The sequence below is a fragment of the Strigops habroptila genome, chromosome 18 (assembly GCF_004027225.2).
Source record: "Strigops habroptila isolate Jane chromosome 18, bStrHab1.2.pri, whole genome shotgun sequence".
NCBI lineage: Eukaryota > Metazoa > Chordata > Aves > Psittaciformes > Psittacidae > Strigops > Strigops habroptila.
Genome location: NC_044294.2, coordinates 5,912,894 through 5,927,284, shown reverse-complemented (window position 1 = coordinate 5,927,284; position 14,391 = coordinate 5,912,894). Strand labels below are relative to the sequence as shown.

Sequence of the window (14,391 nt, the reverse complement as noted above, 5' to 3'; positions counted from 1 at the left end):
GCCACGGGCAGGGACACCTTCCACTAGAGCAGGTTGCTCCAAGCCCCTGTGTCCAACCTGGCCTTGAACACTGCCAGGGATGGGGCAGCCACAGCTTCTCTGGGCACCCTGTGCCAGCGCCTCAGCACCCTCACAGGGAAGAACTGCCTTATACCCAACCTGAACTTCCCCTGTTTCAGTTTTAACCCATCACCTCTTGTCCTACCCCTGCAGTCCCTGATGAAGAGAACCAGCGTACCAGAGGGTCCGAGTCCAGGGAGCTGGGCGTCGTGTCCTTGACAGAGCGCTCCTCGGGAGGGGAAACGGTGCTGTGGGGCCCGATGGTGGGGGGGGGCAGGTGGTACAGCTTGGACTGGTCCTGCTGCGCTGACGGCCAGGGCAGGGTGTCCCGCACCCACTCCACGGGGTCCTCCCAGGCTGCCTTCTGCCCGTGGACCTGCAGGCAGGGAGCAAGTGGCACCCTGAGCCCCTCAGGACAGTGCTTTATCCTGCTGCAGCCACAGGGCAGGGATTGACAGAAATGCCCAAAATCCCAGTGCCTCCCCTCTCCCTGTGCCATCAGACTCCTGCATCAGCATGTCCCCCAGCACATCTGGTTTCTCCGAGTACCTTGAGCCCATCTTTTGCTCCCTCCTGCAGGTAAGGGATGATGGAGTTGTTCCACAGGTCAATGAACCAGGTCCGAAAATCCTCAATTCCAATGGGGCATGACAGGAAGAAGCAGGGACCTGTAGGGGGAAGGCAGAGGGAGAAAATGTGAGCTGGGTCCCCTGCTCCAGACACTTACACCAAGCCTGGCTGCACAGGGTGCCCTGGGCTCCACCACCTCCTGGGAGCCACATCTGGGCAGCATCTGCCTGACACACAAGCAAGCTCCAAGGCAAGTCATGGGGCTGCCAAGTCTACCCCCCCAAAAGCATGGTGAGGCCAAGGGAGACCTGCCTGGGAAAGCACGGCTCCTCTGTGCCCAGGGAAGGGTGCTGGTACAGCAGGAGCCTTGAGCTCCCATGGGGCAGGGGAGCAAATGCCACCCAGGGAAGAGCAACACTCGTGTGCATCGCCCTCCAGCTGTTGGTGGTGTGGGACTGGGGGATAGGAGAAGGTGCAAGGCAGGAGGTGGCACGGCCGTACCGATGAGGAAGTCGGAGGTGCTGTGTTTCTCCAGGAAGGTGTGCAAGTGGTACCAGAGCTTGGGCACCCAGTCCAGCACACGCAGCAGCTCCTCCTTGTTGGCGTTGACATCCGTGTCCGACTCCAGCAGCTTCCGCCGCAGGTAGCGCACCAGGAAGCCGTTGGCCGGCTCCACGTTGTTTGAGAAGGTCAGCATCCTGCGGGAAGGACTCGGGTATTCAGGGCTGGGTGTCCACAGCTGCCGCCCTGCTCCCCATCACCCTCAGGGGACCTCCTAGCACCCCCATGCTGCATGTGCCCTCAGCTGGGGCACCAGGTCCTGCCGGAATGGCAGGGCCAGACCTGCAGCTTGGTCCTTATCAGGGTCTCCACTCACAAGACATGTCCCCAGTAGCGGCCTCTGCACTCCCCAACCCCACAGGGATGGTCCCCAGTGATGTACGATTCCTACCTGAAGCTGAGATGGAGGCCATGGTTTGGAGTCATCTTCACAGGCTGGTTGGTGGTCCCAATGATGTAGGGGCTGAAGGAGTGACAGAGAGAGACAGGACCCATGAGGAAAAGCCCCCAGCATCACCCCACCTGTGGCAGAGTTGAACCGAGCACCGCAGCCAGGCAGCCTCATCTCCACGGTCCAGGTTTCTTGCTGAGAGCAGCCAGCACCATGCACATGGCCAGGAGTCTGCGCCGGAGTGGGATGCAGCAGGATGCAGGGGTGCAGTGGGATGCAGCAGGATGCAGGGGTGCAGTGGGATGCAGCGGGATGCAGGGGTGCAGTGGGATGCAGTGGGGCTCTCACCATTTGTGGTACTTGCAGGTGAGTGCGCCGTTGACGAGCTCGCTGATGGAGCCTGCCTCACTGAGGTCATCCAGGAGGATCACCAGCGGCACGTCCGCTGTGCCCGTCTCCCGGTCGATCTGGTTGGCCAGGTTGGAGAGGTACAGCTGCAGGTCCTGCAACAAGCGCACTGGGTGTCACCCGTGGCATGGCCAGCAGGCACCGCAGCACCAGTCCTGCCTGCTGCGTGCCCTCACCTTGCAGGACTGCTGGTGCATGTTGAAGGTGCTGACGATGCCCTCGGTGACGTCCCGACCCGAGCGCTCCACCAGGTACTCGGCCAGGCGGTTGGTCAGGTAGGTCTTGCCGGTGCCGCTGGGTCCCGAGAGGATGAGCCGCCGGTGCTTCAGCAGGAGGCTGATGTAATGCTGCATCATGGGCTTGGGGATGAGTGTCTCGAACACCAGGCTGTCCACACACTTCTCCTTCAAGCCTGCAGGCAGGGGAGGGATGAGGGTCCTGCTCCCACCCCACAGCACCACGAGGCAGAGGGAAGATGGGACAGTGACGGACACTCTCCACCCTACTGACCTTTGAGTGTCACCACGATGCTGGTCAGGCCCCGGCGGCACAGCGGCAGCTCTGGCGGTTCCGTGTCCAGCACCCGCTTGATGTGGCTGATGCTGTAGCCGTAGACAGACTCGGTGCTGAGCCCCAGCGTGGAAGCAGGATCCATCTTGGTGATATAATCCTACAAGGATAAGGACAGAGCTGTCAGGGAGCAAGTGGTGCTCAAGGAGACCCTCGTAAAGACCTGGGCCGGGGAGCATCAGGCATGGTGGAGCGGTGTAAAAGGATGGCTCCCAAAAGAGGGGTCCTCATCCAGCTCCTACCTTGAAGACTTGGCAGACAGCCTCATCCAGCATCTTCCAGTCCACCTTCCCGCTCACCTTGGTCCAGCCCAGGAAAAACTCCTGCTGCTTGAGGTCCTAGCAGCCAAGACAGAGGGGTGTGGAGTTGGAGCACCAAATCCAGCCCCAAAGAGGCATTTCTGCCCCTTGTCCCGGGCCATGGCTCCCCACAGAGCCCACACCTACCCCCTTGATGATGTGCTGGGGTGGCATGCGCACCACGATCCGCAGCATCAGCTCGTCCTTCTGGGTGCCGGCGCTGACGGCGTCCATGGGGGACACATCTGGGGACAGAGCGGTGAATGCTGGTGGGGACACCGGCACCACCGCACCCAACCATGTCCAGCCGAGCCAAACCCTGCCGCAGCTGATTGTGGTGCTGGCACCACGGCATTCCCGTGCACAGCTCCCTCCAGGAGAGCAGCAGCAGGCTCCCACCCATCCACGTCTTTGCCCCAGGCCTTCCCTGTGTGCCAGCAGCTCTGTCACCCTTACCTGAGTCCCCCAGGCTGGGGCTGAAGGCATGGCCAAGGGTGAGACCCAGCGAACGCCGCGGTGAAGAGGAGGCCGATGAGCTCGTGACATGGCCAGGAACGGAGCCTGGCACCGCCGAGGGCCCCGGAGCCACTTTGAGCCGGTCGTTCTCAGCCTTGAGGAGATCCACCTCCAGCTGGGGAGCAGCAGACACAGCACAGGGTGAGGAGCACCACCCCGGCGCTGCAGCGTGGCTGTGGGCACACAGGGGCTGCAGCCACCCAAGGTGCTCAGAGCCAGCTCCCGGCAGTGTCCTCACCTGCATGTTGTGCATGGTCTCCCGGAGCTGCTCCAGCTGGTGGGCTGAGTTGAGGGCTTCCAGGCGGATGTCCGTCAGCTTCATCTCCTTCTCCCACAGCTCCGACCGCAGCTCTGACACCTCCTTCTTCTCCGGCTCGCCCTCACCATGGGCCTGGAAGAGCCTGGACCAAGAGAGAGACAGAGTCGTGCACACATCCAGGGCAGGAGCCTGCAGCCCCTATGAGCAGCCCTGCCTGGCCCCACGTACTCCGCTGTGTCGATGCCCACGGAGGAGGATGTGGAGGATTTGATGGAGGGCGAGGCGGTCTCCGTGGAGCCGTGCTGCAACTTCGGGGAGGAGGGGGCCGACGAGTCCGGCGTGGCAATCTCCTCAATGTCGGAGTAGGACGAGGCTGATTTTGGTCCCTTCTTGATGCTGAAGGCCTTGTTGAAGGAGCTGCGCAGCTGTGGGAGATGGAAATGCTTTTGTTAGACACAGCCTGACAGTGTAGCTTTGCAAGTCCAGGCCTGGTCCTGCCCTGCAGCCCCCAGTTGCCCAGGACCCACAGTCTGAACTGGGACCAGTAACCCCACATCCACCATTGAGCAGCACCGTGCCCTGTCGCTGACCTGGGGAAGGCACCGGCCTGACCCCACTCTGCTGGCAGAGCTGATGGACGGGGTGCATCATTCCAGCCCCACAGAGTGGGGCCTATGTCCTGGTCAGGCTCCCCCCGGCCCTGCTCCCCACCATCAGGGTGTTCAGGCACTGCGCCAGCACCCTGGTCCCTCAGGAAGGGCCAGCTCCATCCTCACATTCACACAAACATCCCAGCAAGTGGCGTTTATAGGGATACCCCCGGCACCAGCCACCGCAGAGCTGGGGTGCTGGTGCAAGGGGACAATTTCAGCCCCACGGCCCCGCTCTGCCCTCAGGGTCCCCCTGGAAGCACAGAGGGGCAGCCAGCCCTCCCCGAGATGTTGCTGGGGTGCTGGCCGGGCATGCAGCATGCACAGAGCACACACAGCACAGGGGTGAGCAGCACACCGAGGGCAGGAGGGTGATGGACACTGCACAGGGGCCTGAGGGAGAGCAGCAGGATGGGCACCCCGGGCTCACATCGTGTCCCCTGGAGGGCCAAGGTTTGCTCCAAGGGGAGGAAGAGAAGGAGGGGGTGAAAAGAGTCAGGATGTGGCCCAATTCCCACAAGCACCAGGCAGGCTGCTCTGGGGCGCACCCAAAAGCAAAAGTGATGCATTTCAGAGTGAAAACACAAAACCAGATGGGTGTCAGGCTGTTCTGATGGCAGGAGAACAGGGGAGCACTGGCACCCACATGGATCCCCCAACAGGGACAAAGCCACTTGGGTGCCAGATCAGGCAAGCCCTGGCAATGCAGAGATGGGCAGCACCACATGCCAGTGCCACAGGCAGGGCTGCACAGAGGTCCCTATCCCAAAAGATCCAGCTCCAGGGAGTCAGGAGCATGCCTGCCTTCCCCAGGCAAGAAGGGGGCTGTCCCCATCGTGGGACACGTCCCCATCCCAGCCCCTCCTGCTGCCTCAGGGCTGCCCAGGGCAGTTCAGCCCCTCCACGTGGGTGCGTATTTTGGCTGTAACACCAAAGGAAGCAGCCAAGGAGTGCGCAGCCCAGCTGGGTCCCGGGATAGCCCATGCGGGGGTCAGAGCCAGTGGGATGGATGGGATGCGCAGTGTCATGAGCACCGTCCCGCGGGATGGAGCGAGGCCCTGGCCGGGCGCAGCGGGCGGTGGAGGGGACAGTGCAGGACTTACCTCATACACCTGGAAAAAAAGGGTTGAGGTCAGCATAAGGGGAGAGAAACAGAACAAAGCGAGACTTAATCACACGTCCAGCCCGGCCCCCCGACAGCCGGAGCCTGTGCGGGCACAAGGGAGACATGTGGGAAAGACCAAGGGAGCAGGCATGCAGAACCAGGGCTGGAGAACTCCAGAGGGGCTGGAGAAGTCCTGGCCAACACATCAAGACACAGATCCATGGTGGCAACACGTTCCTCAGCAGCGCTGTCCCCAGGGGACAGAGGGGACCAACACCACAACGCCAAGGTAGCCAAGAGCAGCCAGTTTGTGGGGCTGACCCCAACCAGACCCTGCCAGCAGCTCCCCAAGCCCCATCCCCTCCTGCCAGCACCCCATCCAACCCACCCAGCTCTTCTTCTTTTTCTTCTTGGCGTCGGCATCCTTGCTGCTGCCGATGCTGGAGTGGCTGGTGATGCTGTTGAGGCTGGAGATGCTGTCGGAGGAGTTCTGCCTCTTGATACGCAGCTCTGTGGCCAGCAAGAGAAGCAGCAGAAGAGATGGGGAAAGGAGCCATCAGCAAACTGCATCTGCCCCAACACCAGAGCCACCTGCACCCTCCTCCCTGTGCTCCTTCCCTTCTCCCACCCAAATGCCTTCTGAGCTCTCAGAGCCTTACCTTTGGGGGTGACATCAGTGCCGTTCAGGGCACCCTGGATCACAGCTTGGGCCTCCGAGTTCTTCTTCTTCAGGAAGTCAATGGTCTCCCGCAGGTCCAGCAGCTCTGTGTCCTGTGGGAGCAGATGGCAGCCATGGAGCACATCCCAACTGCACAGTGCCCACCACAAGAGCACCCTTGGGTGCTGGACGGTAGCACCTGAGTCCAGCACCCCCCAGCCCCACAGGCACCCTCTTGCACCCCCTGATGCCCAGGAGGCACCCCAACAGCACCCACCTTCTCCTCAGCGGTCTCGGCCAAGTGCCGCAGGCGGGATGTCATGCTCACCAGGCTCTGCTCAAAAGCTGCTACCAGGTTGGCCTGGGAGAAGGGGAGCAATGGGTGAGCAGCGACACGCGGGCGAGCACCCAGGGGTAACCCCGGCTGTGCCCAGCAGCGAGCAGGGACACGGTGCGACGTGCCCCGCAGCAGGGACTCACGTTGGCGGAGAGCTGGGACGTCAGCGTGGCCACCTTCTCCTGCGAGGACTCCAGCTCGCGGCGCAGCTTGCGGATTTGCTGTGGGATGAGAACACAGGGGTGAGGGGCTGGGTGCTGCCCCTCGCCCTGCGGCCGCGGCGGGCACCGAGCGGAGCGCGGGCTCACCTCGGACTGCATCTTCTCCTCAGCCTGGCAGCGGGAGAGCAGAGAGAGACAGAGGCAGGCAGTCAGAGGGCAGGAGGCACGCAGAGGCTCGGCGCGAAGCAGAGGCATGCACAGAGCCCTCCCCTGCCCGCCCCGGGCCCCCCCAGCCATGCACGAAGCGCAGCACAGAGGTGGCTCTTACAGAGGAGTAGGTGGAGGACGCGCTGGAGGCCAGGGACAGCACCGATCCGTGAACTGCAACAGAACAAAACCCGGGTCAGCGTGGCCCTGGCCAGCGGCGTCCCGAGGCTGCGGGTGCAGGACACAGCAGGGTGCAGGGGATGGAGCTCCTAGTGCAGGGGGGTCTGCGGGGGTCAGCAGTGGGATGGCAGCAGCTCGGCACTGCCCGTGCTGGTGTGACCTCCCCGGGTCTGTGGTGTGCAGAGCACCCTCCTCCTGCACTCCCCTCTCTTGCTGCTTTAGTGCCCACCTCCCCAGTGCCGGGACACCAGGCACCCACAGGGGCCAGATGCCAGTGCAGGGTCCACCAGGCTGCTGTCCCCTGCTCTGACACTGAGGACAGGATGCATCAACCCACCCGAGAATGCTGCAGCAGCACCAGGAGGAAGGGACACGGGTGTGGGGAGCCCCAGCATCACCCCGGGAGCCCCCTCTGCTTATGCAGGGTGCAGCTCACTCTCACCATCGTCCACAGGGTCCCGGAAGGAGCCCGAGCGGATCATGCCCTTGGGCTTGTCAGCCAGGGAGAGGGTGCTGCCCATCTGGGATGTGCTGTACAGCTCGAAGGTGGAGTCGTGGGTAGGGATGCTGTTGGAGCGGGTGATCCGCGGGGTTGCGGTGGCAGTGGGGCTCACTGCAAGGAGAAGGTGGGGAGAGGCAGGGTCAGAGTCCCAGGAACCTGGGATTGGGATGGGAAGCAGGGCTGGGAGCAATCTATGAGAGCTGAGATGCAGAGAGGAAGCAGGGGTGGTGGTCCCAAAAGCAGGGAAGGGCTGGGGGAAAGCTAAAACACAGGTTTACACCGGGAAGACCTGGACACCACCACTAAGGGCTGAGAAACAAATCCACTGCCCCAGGGCAAAGCAGGCACCACCATGCCAGAGCCCATCACCTGTACATGCAAGAGGGGAGCACCTCATCACACTGCAACCCCAACCCATGTGCCTGGACCCCCCCAAACCCTCCAGGAACACGTAGGTCCTGGCAAGAGCAGGGCAGGGCTCACCCCCAGCCCTGCTGGGCACCCCCAGAGAAGCTGGGAGCTGCGGCCAGACCCCTGAGGGTAGATGAGATGCCCTGATGCAAAGGTGATGGACATCCCTGGCCCCAAACCAGCACCTCAGTGAGCCAAAAGCACCGGGCGCTGGGTGTTAGGGCTGCTGGGGGTGTCAAGGAGAAAAGCAGCACCCATCAGCCAGTCACACACGGGGAGATGGGGACCATGGGGAGGGCACTGACCGATGCTGGTGAGCGGCCCCTTCCCAACCAGTGCCATGGGGAGGGTGGGGGGCGAGGGCAGCTCCTGCTGGTCGTCTGCCTCGGGCAGCCCGCTGCTGATGGCATGGGAATGGCGCCGCTCCTTGGCCTCCTCCTGGGAGTGGAGCTGGTACCTGGGGAGCAGAGCCATGGTGAGGGGGACCAGCACCGCCTTGGCTCCTGCCCACTGCGGTGCGGCCCCCCCCCAGAAACCTCCACATGGGCCCTCCCCAGCACCATCCAAAAGTGATTCAGGCTCTTTTACCTCAAGCCTTTCTTGGGCAGCGTGTTCCTGTCACGGTTGGCACTGGAAGGGAAGGAAAGAGCAGTGACATCCTTGTGCAGACAAGCCAAGGTGTCATGGGGGCTGAGCTGTGGGGAGAGGGAGCTGTTCCCCAGAAATGAGACAGGAAAAGTCTCTGAAGCAGGCAGAGGTCATGGCAGGATGGCAGAGAGGGACCTGAGCCCACAGAGGTGCCCTGGCAGCCCCATGCCCTCCCTGCATCCGTACCTGTCCAGATGTGCGAGCCGGGGGCTCCCGCTCCAGCCCAGCTCTCCTGCCTCTTCCTCCTCCTCCGTGCTGGCGGGGGGAGCGGCAGCAGGGGCTGGGGTGGTGGTGCTGCCCCCCGAGAAGGCACTGGGCAGGCTCATGGGCATCTGCAGGGACTCCATGCTGCGGTGCAGGCTGGAGAGCTTGGGGTACATCCTGCCCTCCTTGGGGACGCTGAAGCCGCCCATGAGCTCCAGGCCCTGGGAGAAGCTGGCCGAGTTGATGTTGAGGATGGGGGCAGGACTGGGGCTGAAGCAGGGCGCGAGGTGCCCGCTGCCCGGGTGCAGGTCCTGCAGCTTGGCCGACTGCGGCGGCGGCAGCTCGCTGGAGGAGGGCAAGTCCAGGCTGTTGGAGTTCACCTTGTCCAAGTTGGCCAGCGAAGGAGGCTTCACGTAGGTCTTGGCAGCCGCTCTGGAGGGGGGAAAACAGGCGAGGAAGCGGGTGAGGCTCTGGTGCTGGGCACGGCCGGGCACTGGGCACAGCCATGCCAGGCACAGGCTGCCCTTAGAGGTGTCAGGATCATACCTGAGAGGTGTGGGGGGCAGCTCGGCCACCTTGGCCGCGGGTGGGAGGTTGGCCTGTGCTTTTGGGGTGCTCTCAGGCGAGCCCACGCTCTTCAGCGTCCCGCACTCGGAGTCAAGCGCCACTGCCTTGGCCTTGGCTTTCTCCTTCTCGCGGTCTGTCTGGTTCACGGGCGCTGGTGTGCCACGGCCAGCACCAATCTTGGACGGCTCCTTGAGCCGCGACACTGAGATGCTGCCCTGCTTGGTGCTCAGCAGGCTGGGATCGATGCTGCTGCTGACTGGACGGTTGGCACCGCGGCCACCGGTCACACTCATGGAGCTGGATTTGGCCGGCCGGGGCAGGCTGCGGTACTGGATGTTGGACCGAGCGCCTGGGGCCAGGAAGCCGGGCTCGGCTGCGTTGGAGACGTCCAGGCTTGTTTTCCTCCCGCTGACCGGCTTGACGGGGATGCTGGAGCTCTTCTGGATCTTGCCGAGCGTGGCCGAGCCCCCAGCCTGCATGACGGTGGCTGTGCCGGTGGCAGGAGCTGGCTTCTTGTAGCCAAAGGAGCTGGAGGCCGACGGGCGCGTGAGACCCAAGGGTGGTTTCTTGGCATCAGCAGCACGGTCACGGCCGGCATCGGAGGAGGAACGCTGCAGACCTGTGCTCTTCACAGACAGCTTGCTCTTGTCGGTGGCTTTGGTCTCAGGCTTGCCTGCTGGGGACAAAAGGACAGGTTAGTGTCCTGAGAGACCTTGGAGACCTTTGGGAGTGAACTAGCCCGGGTAGGACAGTGGCATCAGAGGTGATAGAAAAGGGATGTGCCACCATCCCAGGAGTCAGAGCAGAGTCACAGCCAGGCCCCTAGTGCACCCAGCCAGCCTCCAGCCTGGTGCATGGCCACATTGCCATGGGGCAAGCAGCACTTCGCGTGGAGCCAGACCCACAACCTGCCTGCAGGGCTAAGCAGCCCCGGACCCTCTCCAGCCCCCATCTCTGAGCACAGCCTCAGGGCACCCCATGGCCTACGTGCTTGGGAAGGTCCATGAAGACACCACCCAACCCTCTCCCCATCAGAGGAGCTGGACACTCTGCCCAAACTGGACCTCACCTGCTACTTTGAGGGTGCTCTGGGCCGTGTGTGTGATGGGGGACGTCACGGCCACCGGAGGGGTCTTGCCCTTCTTGAGGGAGCCCGGAGTGCCCAGGCTGACGGGCTTCTTCAGCTCCCCACCCTTGGACCCCTCCTCACCACCCTCCGAGGGCTCTCGCCGCCACTTGGAGGATCCATGCTCCATCTTGAGGCTGCTGCTGTCGTAGTCCAGCTTCTTGGGCGCCTTGTCCTCGCCCTCGCCGTACCAGCTCAGCCCGCTCTCGGCCAGCGAGCGCTTCTCCGAGTCCGTGCGTAGCTGTGGGCAGAGCGGGGTCAATCCTGGCACCCACCCGCACCCATCCCCAGGGACCACTGCCCGGGAGAGGGATGCACCGGATACCCTGTGCCCTGGCCCAGGTTCCTCCTGCTGGCACCTTCCATCCTCTCTTTCCCATAGAGGTGGTGTTGGCACCAAGCCGGGAGCGGTGCCGGGTCTGGGGGCCGCAGGAACCTACCGCTATGGCCGAGTTCCTGCGTGAGGCGGTGGGGGTGGAGGGCAGGGAGTTGAGCGAGGAGCTGGCGTTGAACTCCTCCGAGCTGAGGTTGTCAGAGGCATCGCTGAGGCCGCTGCTGATGGAGCTGCTCTCGTCCCAGCTGCGAGGGCAGAGACAGCGTCAGACCCCCCTGCGCAGCCCCAGCTCTGCCCCACGGGTCCCGTGGCACAAACGGGAGCACCCACGGCAGGGCCACAGCAGGGACCTGGCATGTGGCTGCGGCTGGCTCCAGCCCAGTGCCCCGCTGGCACACCACATAAGTGACCCCACATCTCCCCTTTACAGCCCCTGGGGGGTTTTCTGGGGGATGGAAGGTACCAGTGCCCCATGGCAGATGCCCATTTCCCAAGAGCAGGGCCACAGAGGAGCAGGAGGAGCCGCAGCAGCCGGTGAGGCTTAGCGTCACCCAAGTGACACTGGGACCCTCCTGAGCTGGGGACAGGACAACATGGCCTGGCAGAGGAGAAGGTGCCTGTGGGTGCCTCTGCCAACCACAGTGCCAGGGCACAAGCAACAGGCACCACCACCCCCTCCAGAGCACCATTTGATGACATGGATGATGGTATCTGAACCTCAGGATGGAGCCACCCAGGCAGCTCCAGCACTCTCCAACACGCATCCTGCTTTTTCCCAGACACTGGGGACTGGCCAGAGCTAGGATGGACACAGCCCCCTGCGTCCCCACAGCAGCTTTTGGGACAGAGCCCTGCAGGCACTGCTGCCCAGGCAGGGATTTAATCCCAAGCACGTTCCCAGGACATGCTGCTGGGCCCCCCAGCTCCAAGCGTGTCCCATCATCAGCCCCTGTGCTGGGGGTGACTTCTCACCGCAAGGGAAATCCCACCCCAGAGCACAAAGCAAAGCTCCTCTCCCAGGCCAGCATTACCCTCAGAGCAGGAAGCACTGGAGCAAGGCCAGGCTTCAGTGAGCTGCATCCTGCAGGCACATGGTTGGGACCAGGCGTGGTGCTGGGTCTCTTCAGCCTGGTTTTGTGGCCCAGCAGGAAAAACCCCAAACACTCCCTCAGCCTTGCATGGGAAGCTGCTGCTGTCTCAGCCCCAGGGAAGCCCCATGAAAGAAGGTCAGGAAGCGACCCGAGAGCCTCCTCAGCAACCTTATGCTAAGGAGGGTCAATGTGGAAGGTCACGGATGACATCCCAAAAGCACTCAAGCCACGGGGTGAGGCCTGTGGGGCTGCTGTGGGGTGTCTCTGGCTCTCATGGGACACATGGCTGGCACACTGAAGGGTCCCCAAAACTGGCACAGCAAGGACAGCCTCAACCCAGCTACTCCACAGCACCAACGGCAAACACAACCTCTGGGGCACAGCCGACCCCAGCATCCCAGTGCCCCCCCAAACCCTAACCAACCGGTGCCGCAGCATCGTGCTGGGGCAAAACTCTCCCTGCTTCGTCCTCCAGACGCTCCATATTACACTGACCCGTTCCCCCCCTTCCCTGCAGCCGGCACCGCACCAAACCCGCCTGCCTCAGGAGGGATGCCCCAGGAGGATGCCCCAGCACAGCGCGACCGTCCCGCGGCGCTGCGCACCCGGACCGGAGGATGCGGGCACAGCCGCGGTGCGGGGCTGCTCCGCTCCGCTCCCCCCACAGCCGGGTCCCGGCGCCCCCGGGCGCTGCAGGTGCGAGGCGGGGGGAGCCGCCCCGATGCTGCGGTGCCGGGCGGTGCCGCGCTGCCCGGGTCCCCCCCGCGGCTCGGCCGAGACAAAGCACCGCCCGCGGTGTGGCCCCGGGGCGCGGGGCTTTGTCTGCCGGGGCCGGGCTGCGGCCGCCCGCCCGGTGCCCGCTCGGTACCTGCTGGCCAGGCGCGGGGCGCGGCGCGGTCTCCCCACCCGCAGCATGGTGCTGCCCGCGGCGGCGCGGCCCCGGCAGCGGGAGCGGGAACGGGAACGGGAACGGGAACGGGAGCGGCGGCGGGACCGCCCCGCGCTGCCCGCGCCTTAAAGCGGCCGCAGCCCCGGCCCGGCCCCCCCCGCGCTGCCCCCGAGCCCCGCCCCGACCCCGCCGGGATGGGCCCGGACCTGGCTCCCTGCGCCCCCCTCGCCCGTGTCCCCCCATCCAGCTCCAGTGCCCCCAGCCCAGCACCCCTGCCCCCGATGCCCCCCAGCCTCAGCCCAGCACCCGTAGTCCCAGCCCGAGGCCCCCAAACCCACCCTCAGACTTCACAGGCAGCACCAGTGTCCCCCAGTCCATCCATAATGCAGCCCCAGTGCCCCCAAATTCTCCATCCCAAAGGCACTACCCCGGCTGTGGGTCCCACAGGGCTCTGCTCCTGCCCAGCCCCACGGGGGGCTGCTCTCCGGCTCCTTACGCCTCATTGCCTCAAAAAGCCCCTTTTTGTCCTTTTTATCTCTCTCTGTCCTGTCAGAGCCAGAGCTGTGCCCCACTGCCGGGATGGGGACGCGGGGGTCACCTTCATCAGCCCCACCGCGGCAGAGAGAGTTAACTGCAGCCTGGGCAAACCAGACCCAGTCCCTGCGGGCTGGGAAATCAGTAATTCCTTCCTCGGCAACGCCTCTTGGCTCCCTCCTCGCTGCCCCGTGCTTGCCCCGGCGAGGCGAGGTGCTGCAGCGTGGCACGGCACGGCCGGGATGCGGGATTCTGTGCCCGCCCATCCCCGTGCCCACTGAGCAGCCACTGCCCGCACCCACCGACCCCCGGCAGCGGCTCCCGGCCCTTGGCTGGGGCTCACGGTGCGGGACCCCCGGCCGGCAGCCAGCCCTGCGGTGGGGCAATGGCCCCCCGCCGGTGTGCACCAACACGGCACGTCCAGCATCGCATCCCTGCGGTCCCTCCGGCCTGGCACGACGCCGGATTCATCCCCTTCCTCCCCTGCTCCTGGCTGGCTGCTTCGGGCAGCGCTTGGGGCAGCAGCTCTGGCTTTTGCTGGGCCCAAAGCTGGGCTCGGGGCACGCAGGGTGGGATGCGGAGCCGGCATGGCACAGCATGGTGGATCCCAGGAAAGGCAGCTTTGAGCCCACCAGAGCCAGCAGTCTGGGGGAGATGATGGCAGAGCATCACTGCCGGCCACAGCAGCCCCCCCGGGAGCAGCACCCACAGCCCATTTCTCAGCAGCGGTTGCTGCCGGAGCCATCCAGCTCTCCCACCTTCACCCATCTCACACCAGCACCGACACCTTCCCACCGGCACCAGCCGGGACTCCCGGCACTCGTGTCCCTGCCAAATCCCCACCCTGCATTGAAGTGACCCCCACCTTGGGCTGCCCTGGCCCGTTCCTCCTGCTCTGCCTGGTCGGTGCAGGGCAGGAAACAGGGGCCTTGCACTGTGAGGTCTCCATGCCCCACATCAGTGGGTCACAGGCACCAGGGGGACTCTGCTGAGGAGCCACCAGTGTCCTCCATGCTGCTCTGGCAGGATCAGCGTGGAAGGCACGGCACAGCGGGGGCTCTTCCCTCCCCCTCTTCTCCTCCACTTAATGGGGCAGAAAAACCAATTAGCTTCATAAATCACCATCGGGGGGTTGGGGACTCCCCGCAGGCAC

General features: G+C 64.3%; 1 protein-coding gene across 4 annotated transcripts in view; it reads right to left on the bottom strand.

Moving 5' to 3' along the window:
* The window catches only part of NAV1 (neuron navigator 1), a 46,415-nt gene that overhangs the window by 3,875 nt on the left and 28,149 nt on the right, over positions 1–14,391 (bottom strand). Inside the window, exons 4-29 of one of the 4 annotated variants that reach the window (XM_030473021.1) lie at positions 10,831–10,969; positions 10,334–10,631; positions 9,244–9,940; positions 8,680–9,129; positions 8,434–8,475; positions 8,151–8,302; positions 7,375–7,545; positions 6,874–6,926; positions 6,693–6,716; positions 6,528–6,605; positions 6,325–6,408; positions 6,049–6,160; positions 5,778–5,899; positions 5,388–5,396; positions 3,863–4,059; positions 3,614–3,776; positions 3,316–3,490; positions 3,007–3,104; positions 2,803–2,898; positions 2,501–2,660; positions 2,167–2,402; positions 1,931–2,085; positions 1,583–1,654; positions 1,132–1,328; positions 610–728; positions 239–436 (exon numbers count right to left, since the gene is read on the bottom strand). In XM_030473021.1, coding sequence (XP_030328881.1) covers positions 239–436; positions 610–728; positions 1,132–1,328; positions 1,583–1,654; positions 1,931–2,085; positions 2,167–2,402; positions 2,501–2,660; positions 2,803–2,898; positions 3,007–3,104; positions 3,316–3,490; positions 3,614–3,776; positions 3,863–4,059; positions 5,388–5,396; positions 5,778–5,899; positions 6,049–6,160; positions 6,325–6,408; positions 6,528–6,605; positions 6,693–6,716; positions 6,874–6,926; positions 7,375–7,545; positions 8,151–8,302; positions 8,434–8,475; positions 8,680–9,129; positions 9,244–9,940; positions 10,334–10,631; positions 10,831–10,969 — 4,297 coding nt within the window. The remainder of the gene's footprint in view (positions 1–238; positions 437–609; positions 729–1,131; positions 1,329–1,582; positions 1,655–1,930; positions 2,086–2,166; positions 2,403–2,500; positions 2,661–2,802; positions 2,899–3,006; positions 3,105–3,315; positions 3,491–3,613; positions 3,777–3,862; positions 4,060–5,387; positions 5,397–5,777; positions 5,900–6,048; positions 6,161–6,324; positions 6,409–6,527; positions 6,606–6,692; positions 6,717–6,873; positions 6,927–7,374; positions 7,546–8,150; positions 8,303–8,433; positions 8,476–8,679; positions 9,130–9,243; positions 9,941–10,333; positions 10,632–10,830; positions 10,970–14,391) is intronic. The other 3 variants (XM_030473022.1, XM_030473023.1, XM_030473024.1) reach the window with 3 other exon arrangements.